Genomic DNA, 21078 nt, shown 5'->3' on the forward strand with positions numbered 1-21078 from the left:
GCTCGGCAGGGAGCCTGCTTCCTCCTCTCTCTCTGCCTGCCTCTGCCTACTTGTGTTCTCTCTCTCTGTCAAATAAATAAAATGTTTAAAAAAAAAAAATCTGCGAGAGAGGATAAAGAGGTTTTTACAAATCAGTGAACTGGTATGTCAGAAGCCACAGTGAAAAATATTGTGGAGGTGGTTACCAAAAAAAAGAATTGTGAGAGGTTGTATCAGAGGAGACAAAGCTCGCTTAAGAGGTGAAACATGAGAGAATGAGATAACAAGAGAAGACGGAAACAGAGTGGTGACTAAGGACAACAGCTATGAACTTTACAGTTGCTCACAAATTTACCAAGAGAATTAATCCCTGGAGGCCCCATTGTCTGTCACAGGAGGAGAAGATGGGGGGACAGGAGCACTCAAAACACAGCAGCAGCCTGCCGTGATTAAAACTTACAGGCACTCCGAGTTTGGGGTGAGCAGGATGCTTTGGCCTTTCTGGAAGGGCTCAGCTGCAGTTTGGTTTAATTGCTCAAGCTCCAGAGAGAGGCTCTGGTTTTAAGGTGGTGGCAGTGTCCGGGATCCCAGGCAGTGTTCTTTAGGGCCTGGTTATCCAGGGAAGAGATATCTGCACTTCATCGAATCAATTACAGTATTTTTTATCCTAGCGGGTATTTTTGAACATTTTTTGTGTTCGCATTCTTTTTAGCTTTTTAGTTGGAAAATGCCCTGTTCTCAGCTGTGCTAAAAGGAGACGGGGTAGAAGGGTTTTCCGTCTATGGTCAGACTGACAATGAGGACACCACCTATGCCTGGCATGGAGGTAATAAGGAGAGCATTTAGGGAAAGCCAAGAGAATCTAAAATATTGTTTTGTTATTTAGGGCAGGGTCAAATGCCATCATATTTTAAGTTTCATTTTGGCTTTCAGTAGATGCTTCCAGAATAGCAAGTTCTCTTCAGAGACTGCCTTGTAGCTCATTATTTCCCTACAAGTCTTGATTTCCCAGGGTTTTTGTTTTCTTTTCTTTTCCAATGAATATTACATTAATTTTCATTTATTAAGAAGATACCTGTCCTTCATACTGGTCTTAGGTACCCTGCCCAGAAATGCTTATGATCTGAATCCTGAAAGAATAGGTAGACAATTCCTCCTTCAATGTAAACCTTAACTTTTATAACTGCAGTACATGTATTATGTACTATATATTATATATCATAATTGATATTACGTATTATAATTAGTATATCAGTAGTAGCATAATTGTAGATAAAAAGAAAGATGTGACCTGGGTTGCCTCTAAAGTATTGAAAACTTGACTCAGTATCCCTTTGCCCAAAAAATAATGGCCTATTGTGCTCATTCTTGGGTCCCAGATATTAACCTGTAAAGAACTTGACTTTAGAATATATTTAAGTGTTACAGAGTATGAAAATATCACTTGGGATGTGGGTTGCCAAGAGGTGCTTCCATAAGTTTTAATAATAGTTTCAAGTGTTGTCTGTGGAGGAATTTTGTTTGAAGAATTGTGAGCAAGAAGATTGTGTTAGAAGATTGACCAACTTTTATCTACTTCCCGCTTTTAAGAGTGAAAAAAAAGATTTAAATTTCTCAGAGAAAGCTGATGTTTATATAGGAGTGCCTCTATTCAAATTTGGGAGTTGTCAGCATGAATTTTTTTTGAGCAACTGAAAATCACTGCTGAGTTCTAAATGGCTGTTATCTCCACATCCACTGTCATCCGTGTGGAGCTTTTGGGTGGTTGATGGGTATGTCTTTACTTATCTATGAATGACTCCATAAAATTAATGATTAATTTTTATCCTGAAGATCCTTCTGTTGAAAGCAGGCAATAGACTTTGTGACATTTTCATATAAAATCTCCATAGTTAAATTTTCATGGAATTACAGAACCATGGAATGCTCATGATTGTAGACATGTCTTTGTTTTCTGTAAGAGTTTAAAAGGTGTAGGGTGATTTTCAACTGACTGCAAGTATTTTGAAAATATAAAAGCTAACTTTTTAAACTCTCCCTAAAACGAAAGGCATATTTACTTACATAGGCATTAAATATTTCCTGGTCAATTCATCGTTTTTACTATTGGCCAACATAATGATTCATAAAGCAGATACATAATAAAATTTTAAGTGCTAATTCAAAACATTTGTTGTAGAATTGGAGCCAGACATCTTGCAGCAAGAAGTAGTAGGTGATTTCAAAAAGGAAAGATATTGAGAAAATAAATTTCCTTCCATGAAAAACAAAGGAGGTTTTGAAATGAGAACAGCCATTCAAGAATTTTTATTAGTGCAGAATCCTCACATAATTCAAGAAAGGTGATGAGATACATGGGTTTGAACCAAACATGGTAAAGTCACACTTCATAACAGAAGTTGTGTTGTGTTTTCTTTTGTTCTTTTATTGTCCCCAATTCTAGTCACTGTGGAAGGCTTGGACAGAGAGGTCCCTAAATTATCTGAATAATATTCACAAAAGCCAGAAAATAAAGGAAAGGTTCTACCCTAGAAGCTCACAATGCATTAGGGATTGCAGAGTATGAGAAATGTATGAAATGTGATTTTGTTCTAAAATTTTGCCAGTTTTCAAAAATCTTGTTTGGTATTTTCAAAATAAATTTAGATATATAGGAAATTTCCCCACTACCTATGAAATTTTTGTCTGGAGAAAGAAATAAAATCGATTCTTTAAATTTAGAAGTGATCTGAGAAGATAGTACTCTGCTCCTTAAATATGAATAATATTTTCTCTTTGGAAACACTTTTAAGATTCATCATCAAATACGAGATCTCACAACAATGGAACCTTGCACATAAACTGTTATTGTCAGTATTAAAATAAATTTATTGTGTTTTGTGGATTATTTAGCTGAACAGATGGTAATGGTTTTGACACAATTCGGTTTCCTTTTCTTTCTTCCTTTCTTTCTTTTTTCTTTCTTCCTTCCTTCCTTCCTTCCTTCCTTCCTTCCTTCCTTCCTTTCTTTCTTTCTTCCTCTTTTCTTTCTTTTTTTATTTGGGAAAAAATGAATATAAAACCCAGAGCTTCTTTTCCAACTTTGTCACAGCTGGTTACCAATCAATCTCAATTCACGGTACAGTGATGATAGCACATGTTGTCCGGGGGCCAAATCTGATTGGGTTGCATTTTTCAGCAGTGTTCCGTATCAGGGGAAAAAAGGTATCTTTATGGTGGGGATTGTCAGCACATGATTGTACAACTGTCATTAATCAAACCTGGCAACAATGACTGCATTTATATCAGTCTGAGACTGACAGATTTTACAATCAAAATCACCCAATTTCTATGAGGATTTCCTCACCAGTAATGTTTTTTTTTCATCCATTTCATTGTTTTTCCTGCTTTTCATTAAAGTCAGACAATACCTCCTACATGTTGATCATACATATTGTACCATATTTACAAAGTAGCTGTTTTATATCAAAGTAGGCTTTAGGCATTTAAAATGTATTCTCAACTACTTTAAGAAGCCTAATAAGAAATCAAGACAAAACTTAGGTACATTAGGGGTGCCTGGGTGGCTCAGTGGGGCGCCTGGGTGGCTCAGTGGGTTAAGCTGCTGCCTTCGGCTCAGGTCATGATCTCGGAGTCCTGGGATCGAGCCCCGCATCGGGCTCTCTGCTCAGCAGGGAGCCTGCTTCCTCCTCTCTCTCTGCCTGCCTCTCTGCCTGCTTGTGATCTCTCTGTCAAATAAATAAATAAAATCTTAAAAAAAAAAAAACTTAGGTACATTAGATGGCTTACTGAAAGGATAATTGTAGAATGTGTGTGTATTAGTAAACACGTTTATGAGCCTCCTAGGATTACAGTTGGTTTTAGAGTAATAGTGAGTGAAATATTGGTAAAGTTATATTCTGGAATTTTTGGAACCGTGACTATAAAATCACTGGCACAGAAATGCACACCTGCCCAATGCACACTCACACAGGGTGATAACACACTGGTCAGTGGAAGGGGCGTGTTGCTCTGGGTTAGAAGAATGAATGTACTTGCTGCGGAGGATACTGAACTGATCCTTGTCTCTTTATAGCTCAAGACAACAATCTCAGCATCTTCTATAAAATGGTGTTTGGAAATAATCATTTTTTTTCTAAGTCACTTATTGTTGTGAAACCATGTATTAAACTCTGTTGCAAACTATAAAGATCTCTCTAAATGTAAGGAGCTATTAATCATAATTTTGTATACTACTCAGTCAATATTTACTTTCTAAGAAAAATGAGCATTTCTCCAATTATCTAATGTAATAGTGAAAAGCATCAATGAGATTCCTACAATGCATGTATCAACTTATCCAGAAAGAAATTAAAGAAATAAGGCCACATTTATTGGACTTTTGGAAATATTTAACATCCAACTGCTTGTGAAATATGTAGTTTTAGGAGGGAAATTATTGTCTCAGGAAATTCATGACCCATTAGAGAAAACAGAGACTGGTAGTAGATACTCAGGACAATTTCTCCTCTGATTATATTTGCTTCAATGTGTGGCCTTTGGAGAGGAAGTTTGTCATTTTTTGCCTCATCTTGCCTAAATGTGAAATTAGTAATGAGCCACACATTTACTTCTTTCTGGGTTTTGAAGTGTTTTTAAAGATTTATGTATTTGAGAGAGAGAGAGAGAGAACACCCATGCATGAGTGGGGGGTATGGGAAAAGGGAGAGAATCTTCAGGCAGACTCCCTGCTGAGTATAAAGCCCAGCCTAGGGCTGGATCTCAGGATCCATGAGATTATGACCTGAGCCAAAAGCAAGAGTCAGGCACACAATGGACTGAGCCACCCAAGTACCCCTTGAAGTGCTTTTAGACATAGTTTCTTTAAAAATCAATTCTTGGATTTCTGCAGTTTTTGCAGGTAAGAGCTAATTTGATCACATAAGTTTATCATTTCTCTGACACAAGATGCTTCTTTTTCTGAAAGCTGATAGACATACTTGTTGTGCTTGAGTCTCCTGGGCTCGTCAGTGTATTGTCAGGGTTTGGGCTAGAAATTGGCACAGTGGTTGAGTAGTGTTAGAAGGAAGAGTGGTGTTTCCAGCTGTGCAGTGTACCATTGTATTAGATCTATTGGGTTGGCAGTGTGATGAAGGAGAAAGAGTATGTACTTTGGAGTAAAATAGACCTTGATTTGAAAATCCAGATTTGTTTATGAAAATGTCAAAGCCTGAAATAATGTCAATTATTCCAGTAATTTAAAAATGTCAGTGGGCCAAAACACAGACAGACACACACACAGACACACACACACACACACACACACACACACACCTGCTTTCAGGCATATTTTAGCCCACAAATAATCAAGTTGCAATTATATATTAGATAGTATAAATTATCTAGTGTAAAATTTCTGTACCCAGACCATGAGGCCTGAATTCTCAGAAACTAAAAGCTTGATTGTATTATTGACCATTTATTTACCAAAGCCATTAAGGAAAAGTTTGTGGGAGTAGTTGCCATTTTGGAGTAAATCCCATATTTACTTAAATGTTTCTTCTATATATTTATTCATCATTTTTTTTAATAAATTGAAAATATGTGTTATTTCTTGGTAGAAAGTTATAACCTCTATAATCTAATTCATGAAAAATCTAGATTCTAGATTCCAGTGTGGTCTAAACCTTTGCTACCAATGAAATTCAGGGTTCTAGAAAACAAAGTGCTTTTTTTCTAAACTTAAACTTTGAACATTAAACTAGACTCAATAATTTTTCAATTCTTTACTATATCTCAATTTATAATCTGTTAGCTTCTTAGAATAACCAATTTCTATTTTATAAAAGTATATTATTAATAAGATGTATGGTTTGCCTTCAGGCAGGTTGAACTTTATATGTCTAAGTTTTTTGTATTTTTAAAATGGGATAAATAATATTTTACCTCCTTATCTACCAGAATTTTTTTAAAAGATTTTATTATTTATTTGACAGGGAGAGATCACAAGTAGGCAGAGAGGCGGACAGAGAGAGAGAGGGGAAGCAGGCTCCCTGCTCGAGCAGAGAGCCTGATGCATGACTCAATCCCAGGACCCTGGAATCATGACCTGAGCTGAAGGCAGCGGCTTAACCCACTGAGCCACCCAGGCGCCCCTCTACCAGAATTTTTGTTAGGATAAATTAAAGAGTCTATTTGAGAACACCATGCATGTATTTTTTATTGTCATTATTTTCACAAGACATATCCCAGTTGCCAAAATAATGAGATAGTATATTTGAAAGCTTTCAGCAAAACACAAAGCTTTAACTCTGTTTTCTTAGCCTCTTCACATTTATTTGAGATATTCTTTTAGAATCACATCATTTATTCCGTTGCAGGAAGAGAGATTATTTTCTCAAGTTATTAATTTACAGAGGGACATTTATTAACGATCACTTGTAAACCAGATGTCTAGATTGCTGGTAAAGATTTGCTAACTTCTTTACTTTGTCTTTCTAGTAGCATTTGTGTATTAAATATTTTGAGTTCTTTCATTCACAATATTATGTTGATATTAATTTATCCAATGTTTCAGAGCTAACTGTGTATAAACCTAAAAGTATTACTGTATTTCTTGATAGAGTAGAATAGTATATTTCAAATTAGTTGATCTTTCCATTCTACATATATTTGTGTAACTAATAACCCTGCTATGAAAGAACTACAGAAGAATTTCAGGCATTTGTTGGGTGTTGCATCATTCATTCTGTAAGCATTCATTGAACATATATTCAAGATCTCAGGGACTGTTTGATAGGACTTGGGGTACATAGTTTGGGAAAAGAGAGACTTAGCACTTGTTCTCATGGAGCACACATGCTCTTGGAAAGACAGTAAACAAGGAAACTAAAAACTTGAAAGAGATATTGCCTTAAAGAGAAAAATAATAAAAGTAACAAGGAGATATGAAAATAAAAAGAAATAAAAGTAATTTTTAAGTCACTGGTGGGTAGAAAGCTACTTCACAGTGTTTGAGCAGGAAAGACATCTTTGAGGGAATATTTAAATAATCTTAAAAGTCAAGAAGGATTAGCAATGGAAGATAGAAGGGCATTCCATGAAGTTGCAACAGAAGTACAAAGGCACCATGGTAACTAGGTAGTTATGTTAAACAAAGAAAAGAACGATCATGTGGTTAGAAGAGGGTGAACATAAAGTTGGACAGGTAGGTGAGGAGTAGATTATCTAAAACCTTGAAGATCATAAAAATGCGTTTTATTCTGAGTGACTGAAGGAGAAACCATTGGATGGTTTCAAATAGTAGAAACACTTAATCGTATTTAGGTATATAAACCAGTGAATTTGTATTGATGCTCTTCATTCTTCCAGTAACCCTTAGATTATATAATTGCTATCACATTATATAGTTTATGGTTAGAAATAGTTGACCTAAAAATGAGAAAATTCATAAAAAATGCAAAACGCAAAGGCTGTCATGCAAGAGAGAGAGTACATTTTTCTGGTTGGCCCAGGAGGTAATGGATTAGTAGAAACTTCTGGAAGAAGTATTTTTGTTTTATCATCTATAGGAGACCTTCTAATAGATATCAGAGATGTTAAAAAATGGAAGAGGTCACTCATCATAGGAATTAAGTTGGAAAACTTGTTGGTAGATTGTGGCACATAGTATTCAAAAGATGATGGATGGTTGCAGAAGGGTTTTTCTTGATGGAAAGATTCAGTCATTTTATATATATTCAAAATAATTTTATATAAATCCATAATGCTGATAATATTTACAAGCTTTCCTCAGGCAAAGTTCCAGTGAAAAAAATGAGAATTTAAAGATTCTGAATACCCTGGGATATCTGAGTCTTCACATCTGTTGTTGTTGTTGTTGTTGTTTGTTTTGTTTTTAAATTACAATAACCCTGTGTGATGGGACCCATCAGGACTAGTGTATTGTAGCCATTATTTCTAATTGGGATAAGACAGCATGGCCCTCAGAAATGTGTGCATATCAAACCTTAGACTGGGGAAAGGTAGGTGTTAGCTGGAGAAGGTCTTAGAGATTGTTCTGATAGACTTTTGTGTGGAGTCATATCTCATCCTTTCCAGTTGAGAACCATTTCCCTGGGCTTGGAGCCTTATGAAGACATATATTCCCTAGAGCACCTGGGTGGTTCAGTAGGTTAAGCATCATCCCTGGAATCAGGGTCATCATCCCTGGGATCAAGACCAGAATCAGGCTCCTTGCTCAGGGGGGGTCTGCTTCTCCCTCTGCCTCTGCCTGCCACTCCCCATGCTTGAGCTCTGTCTCTCTCTTTATCTGTCCAGTAAATAAACAAAATCTTTTTTTAAAAATATTTTATTTATTTATTTGACAGACAGAGATCACAAGTAGGTGGAGAGGCAGGCAGAGAGAGAAGAGGAAGCAGGCTCCCTGCCGAGCAGAGACCCTGATGTGGGGCTCGATCCCAGGACCCTGGGATCATGACCTGAGCTGAAGGGAGAGGCCTTAACCCACTGAGCCACGCAGGCGCCCCAATAAACAAAATCTAAAGGCATGTCTCCCCAATTTTAATGCAGTGCCTGGCATGTAAGAGACATGTACATCTCTTTAAATGTTAGGATTTCTCGGATAAAATAATTAAAATAATTAAATTTTCATTATAATTTTCTCAGATATCAATGATTTTCAAATGTAAATGGAAATGAGACAATACTTAATGAGCATCGACGAATTCCAGTGAAGAAGCACTTTTTTAGGGGAGGAGCATTAAAAATCATCACTCCCAACTTCTTCCTACTCCAAAGCTTACCTGTTTTATGATAAATGGGCCTATTACTTGGTATACGTACTTTCTTTGCCAAGTTGGGATTTTATAAATATTCTACAAGAATCTCCATAGCACCATTGTTCTTATCCAGAGTTTTACAACCTATTTCTGAAACCCTGTCTATGTTAGAAAAAAAATATATTCCCTATTTCCTTATCACTATATTCTTACAATGGCATGATATCTTTGAAAGGTAGTCTCTTTCATTAGTAGCTAATATTAATTCATTTATTCTTTGCAAGATGTATTTCATTTTTCATTTTTCCTATGAAAACAGAATTGCAATCACAGAGTACAGTGCACCATTTCTTGTATCTCTTGGTGTTAAACAAGCAAAAACCAATTTAAAACAAAAGAAAATTAAAACACCGATGCAGTATTCCCATTCCTATTCTCGGCTTTCTTAAATACTCCTTAAAGAATTGAGAAATCTCAGCAAGTCTGATTTCAGACATATTTAAAGTTCAAATATTATGTCATCTGTAATTTGTAAGTAAATACTCTTACCTACTAAAACAAGACATAGATAGCTCTCACCCTGTTTATCTACCATGTTGTTCCCTATATAATGAATTTATCTAACCTGAGGTTAAATTTGCCAGAAGTTATAACTAAATGTTTGATGAATGCAGAGTTATATTTCTATCCAATTGATACAGATAATGTGGCATATATATCTTAAGTTAACACTTAAAAATTCAAGAGGGGCACCTGGGTGGCTCAGTAGGCTTAGCATCTACCTTTGGCTCAGGTTATGATCTCCAGGTCCTGGGATCCAGCCCTGCATCGGGGCTCCCTGCTCAGCGGGCAGTCTGCTTCCCCCTCTCTTTCTGCCCTTCCCCAGCTTTTGTGCATGGGTTTGTGCACTCTCTCAAATAAATAAATAAATAAAATCTTTAAAAAAAATGTCAACAAAGTATTTTACTGTAGGAAAGAGGCATGTACACAGAGTGAAAAAAAGTGCCATGGTGAGAGTCAGAGTTCAAGATTTGAATTCTGATTTTTCTCTTTAGTAGTAAAATAACTTTGAGCAATCATTCACTTAATGAAGGGTCGGTTTCCTCTTCTGTAAAATGACATTTTCAGATTCAAGAGATTTTTTTTTTAAGATTTTATTTATTTATTTGACACACAGAGAGCGATAGCAAGAGATAGAGCACAAGCAGAGGGAGTGGCAGGCAGGCAGGCAGGCAGGCTGGAGGAGAGGAAGAAGCAGTCTCCCTGCTGAGCGAGGAGCCCAATGTTGGACTCCATCCCAGGATCCTGGTATCATGACCCGAGCGAAAGGCAGACGCTTAACTGACTGAACCACCCAGGTGCCCCTCAAGAGAATTATTTAGAGGTTGCTGTGAGCTAATGCATGTGAGTCTTTTTTGTTTGTTTGTTAAACTGTGAGGCACATAAATTTTTTATTTTTTCCTCAATGACAAATCAGAAATCATGCGTATCTTTTTTTTTAAACTCAGAATAATATTTTCATGTGGGTTTGATCCAGAGAGGATTTTGTAGACATTCAAGTTTTTCTTCCCCTCTTTTAGCTTTTGATAAAAATTTAGAGAGCTCTGAAGACAAGACAAGACAAGAACCATGACCCAAACTCTAGCCAGAATCCAGTTTTTTTGAGATAAATTAGAATGTCTCAAAATACATTATTTTTATTCAATCCTTGTATCTCGAACTAAGCATGTCCAGCAGAAATAGACTAACTGTAGGAAATATTGGTTTTTATAGACAGTAAATATATCACCAACAACTCTTCTGAGCCCATCATCAAAATCGTTTTTTTTTCTCGTTTTTAATTGGCTGAGGTTAAGCGGAGCAGGTTTGCATGCACTCTCTTACGCATTTCGCCCCCGTCCTTGCCTCTAAGTTATTAAATGTAGCTCATAAGGAAACCTTAATAGATGAATGTGGCAAATTTGCAAACTTGCAGCCATTTAGATTCGGTTGAACCTTATATCAGTAAGAAACAAGATATTGATCATTGGGGCACCTGGGTGGCTCAGTGGGTTAAGCCTCTGCCTTTGGCTCAGGTCATGACCTCAGGGTCTTGGATCAAGCCCGCATCGGGCTCTCTACTCAGCGGGGAACCTGCTCTTCCCCTCTCTCTCTGCCTGTCTCTCTGCCTACTTGTGATCTCTCTCTCTGTCAAATAATAAATAAATAATCTTTAAAAAATAAAGATATCATCGTATATCCAACCAATATTCTTGAGATCCTATGAGTTACAGTAAAAATAACTATATACATTGTGCTTTCTGTGTGCCATTTTTATGAACTGGGTATGTCTCCTGAAAGGTCACTCTCAATTCATGAAATAGGTGTTATCATCTGCACCATTTTGCTAATGAAGAAATTGGACCCAGAGAGTTTAAGTATGCTGTCCATTTTTACACGGATTGGAGGAGGTAGAGCCTAAGGTTGAAACTCTAGGCCATTTGGCTCCAGTCTGCTCTTCACCCCTGGTTATGCTACTGGATGTTGAAAGCTCAATGTTAGGGGCTGAGGCTTATAGCAGTGAGTGAAGCAGGCAGGATCTCTGCCTTCATCAAAAGAGGACGAATGGTACAAAGTGTAAGCAAGTGCGCCCCATGATTGTATAGAAGTAAGTTCCAAGGAGACGGTTAATACCATTGTCAAGTGTTGTAATGGTTGGTTTCAAACAAGGGTTTGAGAAAGCTTTTCTAACAGCTTAGACATTTTTTAAATCAGCAGAAGTTTAACTGAAGAATGGTGCTGACAGAAAAATAACCACCATAATTGGAGGATAGAGCATGATAATTAAGTTGGTTGGCATGATTGGTTCATAGACATTGCTTTTTTGTCATGTAAACTTCTATCAAATGGAACGATTATTAGGCCTATGTCTTACACTGTAGTAAACTTAAGCTATTAATCTTTAGCTAAAGCAGCAGAAGTAGAAGAAATTTGAATTATAGTAATCTTCACGGTAAGCCTAAAATGTTGTCTTTGTCCTGAAAGCAATAGGAAATCCCAGCTAGTTGTGAGTAGCTAGAATCAATTAAAGCAATATTTTTAAAATAAGCTTTACTTGTATGATATGTGTGAAGGAGAAGGGCAATATGATCCATCAAAAGTTATTGCAAAAGTATGTGTGTAAAATAACAAAGACTGTCAGTGAAAATCAAGAGGAAAGATCAGATAAAAAAGATAATAGCTTCATTATTTTGCTTGTGTGATGTAATCTCTTAGAATCTTAATAAGAGCATATTCTTATATGCAAGTATTTCGACAGATTCATGTTAAAGTTTTGTTATCTTTTTATGAACTAGTCTCAGTCTACTTGTTAGAAAAGTAGAAGTAAGAAAAATGCATATGATAGAGCTGAGGGTGTCCAGAAATCACTCCTAGGCACGTTGGTGCATTAAGAGTTAATATTACTAATTTTTAAAACTCAGCCCCCTCTTAATTCCTTCAACAATGTATTTGTGTCAATTTGCCAACAAATAAGAGAAATTTTTTTTCCTTTAATATAGTTCAGCTCTAGATTCAAGATGCCCAAAAAGTAAGTCATATATGAAGTACAGTGTAACTTACAAAATAGTAAATATAACTCACCTAGAAACTGAAATATACACTATTCCTTACTTACTATCTAAGAACTGCCTCCAAAAAAAGTCCAAGTGCTAATAATGCCTTTGATAGTTTTGATGCAGTAAGAGTTGTTAATACATATATGAAATATGGGTAGCTGGTAATCAGGCTGAATGAGATCCAATATGAAATTCATGATCTTTTTAGTAACACCTTGAATCTAACAATTGCGCTTCGCGGCTGAATATTATGTATGTGTGCCCATGTGTTTTGTTTTAGTTAAAATATGATAATCAAAAAAGGAAATGAAGATGAAAATGTAGTGTTATTTTAATTTATCTAATACATTATTTAATAAAACCAGTTAATTTCTACACAGGTATGACATCAAAGATGATTACACACTGAGAATTAAAAGGCCATGAGTACAGATGAAGGCACCTATATGTGTATTGCTGAGAATCGGGTTGGAAAAGTAGAAGCTCTGCTTCTCTCACAGTCCGAGGTAAGAAGCTTAAGATGTGAAAATACAATTGAATCAACAGACTAATATTTGGTTAAATTGGTAAGTGAACTCACAGTCAGAACAATAGCTTACACTCCTTTATCATTATTATTATTATTATTAAGATGCCTAGATTTTGTGTCCTTTCTATTATTAATTGAAATAAAATTGCTTTCAAATTTGGGTTCACAGGGATGATTATTTGAGGGAATTATTTTTTTATATAATAAATAATAGCTGAGATGGTTTAAAAGTAAATCTTAAGAATAGAAAAGATTTATCCCAATCTTTTATGTACCCACGGTTTTGAAGTATTTACTTCTTTTAAATGTCACAATTTTAGAGGTACTCTGCTTTCTGTTTACTAGCTCGTCAGTTTATACCAGGAGAGTACTAGTTTGAAATCCTTTTCTATTTCAGCATCCAAAAAGCAACAATAAAAAATAAATAAATAAAACCAACACCGCTTCCGAAGTGAAAAATGGATACAAATGAGCTCCCACAATGAGAAAATCTGATTTAGAGAGTGATTTGTGAAGTTCATTGGCCTTAAATAATTGAAATCATCAGTGTCGCTCCTGTAATAACTTTCACTTTCTGGGTGTCATGCACTTTTTCATTCATGGAATAACGTTCATTTATAGACTCCCTGGAATTGCTTGTAAGTGAAAGAAAGCATTACTTAACCCCCACAGTGAAGTAGAATGAATTAATGGACTTCCTCGTGGTGAGCGTTGATCCACATGAGTAAATCATAGAGTCCGGGGTACCAAGGGGTACCGTGTGGACATCCATACTTATTCTCACCAAATAGGCATCACCCATGGCATCATTTACACTCACAGAACGTCAGACAGATAGGCGACCACATCCTCTGCTCAGTCTTCCCACCTGTCTTCCAGCACCTTAACCGATGCCTCCTCTCGTCATCCTTTGTGAGAAGGTCAGCTGCAGGCTCTCACCCTGTCTCAGTCACATTCCACCCTGTGTAATCCCACCTCCTACCCTTGTGCAGCTTTACTCCCAGGAGTTTTCATATGATTGGCAAAAAGGTTTGGAGGAATTGCATGGGTGAGAAATGTGTCAGGGATTCTCCTGTTGGTCCTCCATGAGGGCCATCATTTTTTTCTGATCTATGATTTTAGCACCAAATTATAGAACAAAAAACCAAAAAACAAAACCTGTCTTTCCCCAGGTAACTCTTAGGAGACACGCACTTTGGACAACTTGGAAAATATTGATGATTCCACACTTCTCAATCGCTCTACTTTTATTCCACCAAATCCATTTTTTTTCCCCATCCGGACATTCTAGCATGAATTTAGATACAAAACAAATTTAGACAAAATCAGCATGCTAGTTGCTTACAAACATCTTCATTCCTCATGAATTAACAGATCATCAAAAGCTGTCATCATATACCAATCAAAGACACAGACTGATTATATAGTATCAAAATCCGATAGCCTTTGTAAACCACATTACTACATTGAATCTATATTCTCTGTAGGTGATTATATATTTGTATGTATTCATTTACTAGGCAACCCTTTAGGAAAACAATTCACCTGACCAAATTTTCCCCAAAACTTGTTTATTTGTTGTTTCTGAAGTGAGTGGGGGGAAAAAAAAACAACCCACCAAGAAATGTTCCATTTAAAAAATATTTGCTGACTAAACAAATGGTGAGAAAAATGTGAGGAGTTGTTTGTTTATAGAAGCAGCAGGGTTCTTTTTATACTTGAATGCTTGGATGAATGAGACATGAAGTGGTCTGTTTGCTTTGAGATATTTCCCAGCTAATTGTTTTCATAATTTGTTGAAAGTTGCAGGTTTAACATTTCATTTAACAAAGCATGCTCCCCTCACATGGATGTTTCTAGCTAACTTAAAAAACTAATAGAGTTTTTTTGTTTTTAATAGGATTTTTTTTAAATCAGCAAACCTTAAATGGTCTCTCCCCTAATCTGTGTCCTGTAGATGGATTAGAGAGTTTAATCTGTGTGGTATGTATTTATTACTCATCTAAGACTGAAACCTCAAAAATAGGGTTAAAGAAAAAGAAAATCTCCATGATACAATAGAATGTGGAGTAAAATATTTTTTTAAAAATATTTTTATCATTAGGAAAAGCAGTTGGAACTTCTCATGCTAAGAGGTTAACAGGAGAAAAAGCATATTATCTACGACTTATTTTTTTTCTGTGCTCATTTTTCTGTGCACATACGTGAAATGTTTAGCCCTTCCCTGGATTGTTTTATTAGAACAGGGTCAACTGACCAAGAGGCCACATCCATTTTCATCCATTTAATGCAGGGACACAGTTTAGTTTAATTTGCTGATTTTGAAAACATCCACCAGCTAGTTTTTTTTTTTCCGGATAAAATGTTGCTATGTAACAGAAACGAGAAGTTTAATTGGTATGTTTCTGCTAAAATTTTATCATGAAGTCCAGTTGGGGAAAAGGAAAAGGACTTTTATAGTCAAAATCTGGCACAGATATTTACTTAGTTGTTTTCTACTTTAAAATAAGGTGGAAATATGTTATAAAATTAAAATTAACAGCAAGTAGCTCCCTTTGCTGACTTGACAAACATAAAATTAGAAAGAAATAATGCTAGACGATAGCTGACCTCCTAGCATTTATATTCTAGTCAACTAATTCATGATCTAATGGAGCATTTTTAAATGGGTCCAAAATGAGTTAACACAAACTGCATATTTGTAAACACATTTTTCCCATTTTCAATTGTTCAAATTGGCTTTGCATAAATTAAGACTTCATTGGAAAAAACGATCTTGCTTTTAGGGCAATAAAACCTTTTTTTTTTTTCTTTTAAATAAAATTACTCTACACTAAGTGAAATAGAAATATATTTTATATTTTTAAGCCCAATTTTTCGCCATGGTTTCTTCTTTTTCTCTCTTTAAAATCAATAGATTCAAAATGCCTTTTGGTTTCTAAATGAAGCATTATGTTGGGGAGTCAGCCTGAGAGGGCACCTGAAAAATGCAAATTCAAAACCAAAAGGAAAAGTTCTTTTTCTACCGGACGCTAACAAAATTAAGAGATACATCTTTCGAAGGAGGCACAACTTTATGATGTTAGTCTGTTGTCTTGTTCTTGGTTGTTATTTTTGTGTACACCTACTCCCAAGAAAGAAATTGTGGATTGGGCAACTTTCTGATTTTCTTCCTCTTGCTATGGCAAACACCTCATAGGCTGTGGGATGCACTAGAGGGTCACTGAGCTAGAATTTGCATCCTGCTGCTATGATTGCTTTATTCTTCTTTGAATCATCTGAATTCCCCCCTTTTCATTGTAAATAATACTATAAGACCATGAATCTCCTACAGAGGCAACTCCTTATTGTTTCAGAGAATGCACAAAGCTAGTATCATGATGTATTGGTTGAGTGAATGGATGCCTATAAATATGGTTTCAGTGGCTATATCTATCTCATTGCGTCCAATGAGGCATCATGGAGACAAAACTACCCTAAATTCTAGAGTTATGTTATATGCACACTAGAGCTTTATCCACGGGGACGTGGGCAAAACACTTGTTTGTTGTGTAAGTTTATATTTTGAATATAAGAGTTCATAATAATTCAAATGCTATTAAATGTATTTCCTCTTCACTTGAATAATGGCACCATATGTTTTATATTTGTCCATTGCTTTTATATGAAGTGGTTTACTATCTAAATTGATTTGGCTTTATTCTCTTTAAAGAAAGTATTATTGAGCCCATGTATGTCTCTCACAATTGCTGTGCATAATAACAGGGCCAGCCTGATTTTAATGATTGAGTTATGGTATAATAAAAAATATGATAATAATTTGCTGAAGCAGCAGTTTGAAAGCCATTCTCAGTGTGAAAAAGGATCAACTTGTCACTCATTGTTTCCTGCCCTCTGCCAAAAAAAAAAGAAATGAAAGAGAAAGAAAACACAAAAGAAAAAGAAAGAAAAAAAAAAAGAAAAGAAGCTTAACAGTAGTTAGGGAGCTACTCAGTTGAAATCTCTAAGGATGTTGTTCCAACATATTTGTTATATTTTCATCCACCCTGTCCATGGATGAAAAGTTATGTGATCTTAACTTATTACTGGCTGAAAAGCAGCGTCAGGGGCTTTTCCGTAGTCCTTGTAATGGTTCTGACTAACCATGCTTAAAATCCAATTGCTATTTAAATCAGACAGTGAGGCTTTCTTTTATTGACATGACATTTGCCAGTCTGTGACTTGAATAGTTATATTCATCAGGTTCTTAACTTTGGGGTGATACAGGGAGGGTATTTAAAAAGTTCTTTGAAATAAGAACTATAGTAAGTGATGACAATATGACTTTACATAAACTATCTCTCAATTCACAAAGAGCTAATTCTGGAATGAAAATAATTATTTTCTTAGAATTATAACTTTCAGTTTTAGTCAAACTCAGACATCCTGTTCATACTTGAATTATAAGACTAGAGATCACTCTACTGTCCATACTTAAATGTTAACATTACACATCATGCATTCTGATAATTTTCTTTTCTTTTCTTTTTTTTTTAAATTTCTTCTTTATGTTCTCACCACACCATTGTAATGTCTACAGCTCGCCCTGTTGGTAAGTAGCCATCCTTCTATCCATTTAGCATGGCTTTGTACAATGCTTCATAACTCATGCATAGTAGGATTTAGATAGCATGAAATATATTTATTTATTCATCCATGTTAAAATATTATGGGACGATCTTCCGTGGAAGTTGCTCCGGATCTTTTCATCACTTTGATAAGCCACTTTGTAGTGACCTACGAGGGTAAGAATGAATAGGTAATGATTTTCATGGAAAATGATATGTGAATGTTTAATACTAGAAACTGCTAACCTTTCTTAAAGATGTAAACATAATAATTCCTTTTTTCTTATATATATAAAATAATCATTTAATAGTTATGCTTGATATTCATTAAGATAAATGATTAGGAACTAAATTAAAAGGTTTGAATACTTGATGCACTTCTTTGATTTTTAAACTGCTTCAAGTCCTTGCTTTGTAATGGCATTTTTAACTGCTGTATACTTATTATCTGTTTTCCTATTTAAACAAAATTTGGTAGAATGCTTCCAGTTGTTCTAAGTAGATGCTTACACTAAGAAGAAAAGAGAAGGATGACTTGTGTTCTCTGGCATGAAAAGTTGGTGTGGTTTTAACATTTCTCATCCTTCACTGACTGTACAAAATTGAAGTTAACAGTTTGCATTTTGCAGTAATTTAAATGGTAATTATTTGTAAACATTTGGAAAGTCAGACCTTATCAAATTCACTGATTTTATAACCTTTCTGCATCTCTTTTAAAGTTTAGCCTAACTGACCAACAAATGTGTTTCAATAAAATAAATCTTGGTAATTGTGTTATAAGTAAATGAACAGATGGGTGCATAAATGGATGGATGGATGGATGGATGGATGGATGGACAGATGGATGGATGAATGAATGAATTTACTATAGTGCTTTTTTAATATATCAAAAGATACTTGAATAAGTTATTTGATTTGACACAAGGTTTATAAATGGTCCATCTAACCTCCAAAGCCCTCTTAATACACTGACTTGACGTTGACATTTGATATATGTTGTCCACTCGTGACTTTTTTTTTCCATTAGTTGAAACATTTACAAACCTTATTGTTATGTAGTATATTCTTGCATAGATTAGCAAATACAGAAAATTAGAAACTTTGGTTTCCCAATCTGAGTTTCTGGTCTGCTCTTTCTGAGCAGTACTTCTTTTGATAATAGTTTAATATCCTGATCCTAGGTCACTTCCTCTGTAAAATGGAGAGAGTTGTATCAACTTATCAAAGCTGTTGCAGGAATGAAATAAGCTCCAGATTGCTTATATATGCGAAAACGCCTTGTATGTCAACATGGGTTAACATATTTTTAATTTCTGAGACAAATGTTATTTTGTATTTTTATATTTTTGAAACACAGTTATGGCGTACAATTAATTTGAATGTAAAATACAGTGATTTTTTTCTTTAAACACAATTATTAAATTGATCATGCTTTTTACAGTTGGGGATGTTAGGAAATAGTGGAATAGGTTACATTTTAAGCCTTATTTTTTAGTATTTGTACAAATTCCTATTAACGATAACTTTACCTATCTATGGTATGACATCTGAAATTAAGAAATGAATAGGAAATAATAAGATAACTTTTCAAGTTAAAAGGAAAAATGACATTTAAATTGTAGATCTTTACATATAGAATCCTTATGCCAATAAACCACAACCACTTGATTTATATTATCTCACAAATTTCCAGGACAGAAAACAATATGTTCATAACTTCCAATACATTTAAAACACAGAAATAACAACAAAAAAAAGATCTACATTGATTAGCAAAGGTGAGGTACAGGGAGCTTTGAGATATACTTGTCACCTACAAGGCATTTCAAAGTTATTTCTGTTTTTATTCTTGTTTTAAATGATTTCTTAAGTTCCCATTGGACTGGAACTAAAGAATAGCTTCTTGACACATTGTATTTTATTCTGGGAAAGTCTGTCATTTCATAAATCTATCTTCAATGACTTATGACAATGTTCAGAAATATGAAGAACTATACTTTAAACTTGACAACTGCTATTAATTTTGGAAACTGAATGTTGGATATGCTTTTATTGGATCACCAAAGATGAGATGGATAATGAGGAAATTAGCTTGCTTTTTCTTTGCATAAACTTTACATGAGTTTTAATTCAGGAGCTATAGCTATGCCAACTTTTTTATATAAGGTCAGAAGATAGAAATCAAGTAGATCATAAATTAAGTAGTCAAATAGTAGAAAACTATATTAATATTAATATTATTAGTTGACTAAAACACAAATTTTTCAACTTTGAAGCTCTTAGCAAAGTACATTAATATTAATATTTGTTAGTGGTTTGAAATGCAAGTTTTTCAACTTTGAAGTTCTTAGCAATAACAGATAGGGTATTCCACAAAGAAGAAATCACAGAAAGGGGAGAAAATCCAGCTTTCAAGTCCAGTATAGATTAGGTGAAGAAATATGTACCAAATATCTGAAATTTAGAGAAAATTCAAGGGATAATTCCTATGTAAAGCTTTTGAAAGAAAATTAGAAATATATGCAAATTCCAGAATATCTATAGTTTCAGAAGTCAATCATTACATTCCATACAGGATTAAGAAAACAATCACAACAACTTGGTAGTCCATGTGGAAAGCCCATTTAGAAATCATTATAAATCCCCAAACTGGAGTTTTGTCTAAATGGATAACTCTTATGACCTGCATTTGAATTAAATAATTGACAACACTATGCAATTTGCAGTTGGAATAAACACCTTCTGGTCTACTTTTGAGATTGCAGGAAAAACTCTCGACTTAGAGGATCCTCAGTGGGGGAAATATCACTGAAAGTAGACAATTACATACTTGCCAATGGAGAAAAGTGTTCTCCAGATTTCACCTGCTCATTGGCGAAGTCAATGTTTCAAAAGAAGTCTTTAATGTAACTTCCATAATTTGCTTACCACAAAATTCAGACAAATGCCACTTTGATTATTAAAAGTCTGCCAGCCCTTTCTGAGACTTCAACTTTTTACTATTCTGAAGGCATTCTTTGTATGAGAAGCAAAAGTACATCCTAGGACAGAGTTAACTAAGAATGCTGAAATATTCATTTATTTGGAAAACTCTTCTGATAAGTTCTGATGAGGGAACTGACAGCAGAAAATGGAATACATATCTTGCTTCCTATACCCATCTGTCTTATTTTCTCTTGGAAGCCCTTCCCAAGCTTAAAAATAAAAAAGAACATCTATTTTGGAGATGGGCAACACATTTTTTCCTACAGCAACTCAAAACATGATGAGTAATTGGAAGAGAACTGTCAAATCTACCAGCTGCCTTAGGAGTGAAGCTGAGCCCTGCTCCGTTTTCTATCATGTAGACCATATGCTAGATGCTGACTGCCTCCCGTATGGAAGCTAAAAGCTGTGGGCATCAGGTAAAAACTTGTTTAAAATATCACAAACAAACTGACAATACACAACTTTAGGGAATCGTCTATGTATTTCCTTAGTTAGTGACTCAAAGGTATGTTTCCTTCGGATGAAAGAATATTACTGGCCACACAAGAGTTTGTAGGTATTGAGAAATATATATGTTTGAGGCAAAATTCCCATTTTTAATTATTATTTTTAAGAAACAG

General features: G+C 35.0%; 1 protein-coding gene across 1 annotated transcript in view; it reads left to right on the top strand.

Moving 5' to 3' along the window:
- Positions 1–21078, top strand: part of ROBO2 (roundabout guidance receptor 2) — a 1319482-nt gene that overhangs the window by 1166429 nt on the left and 131975 nt on the right. The window contains 4 exon segments of the mRNA XM_047722052.1: positions 12715–12752; positions 12755–12814; positions 12817–12840; positions 17443–17454. Of these exon segments, the coding sequence (XP_047578008.1) occupies positions 12715–12752; positions 12755–12814; positions 12817–12840; positions 17443–17454 (134 nt within the window).

This window comes from Lutra lutra, chromosome 1 (genome assembly GCF_902655055.1).
Source record: "Lutra lutra chromosome 1, mLutLut1.2, whole genome shotgun sequence".
NCBI classification, from domain to species: Eukaryota; Metazoa; Chordata; class Mammalia; order Carnivora; family Mustelidae; genus Lutra; species Lutra lutra.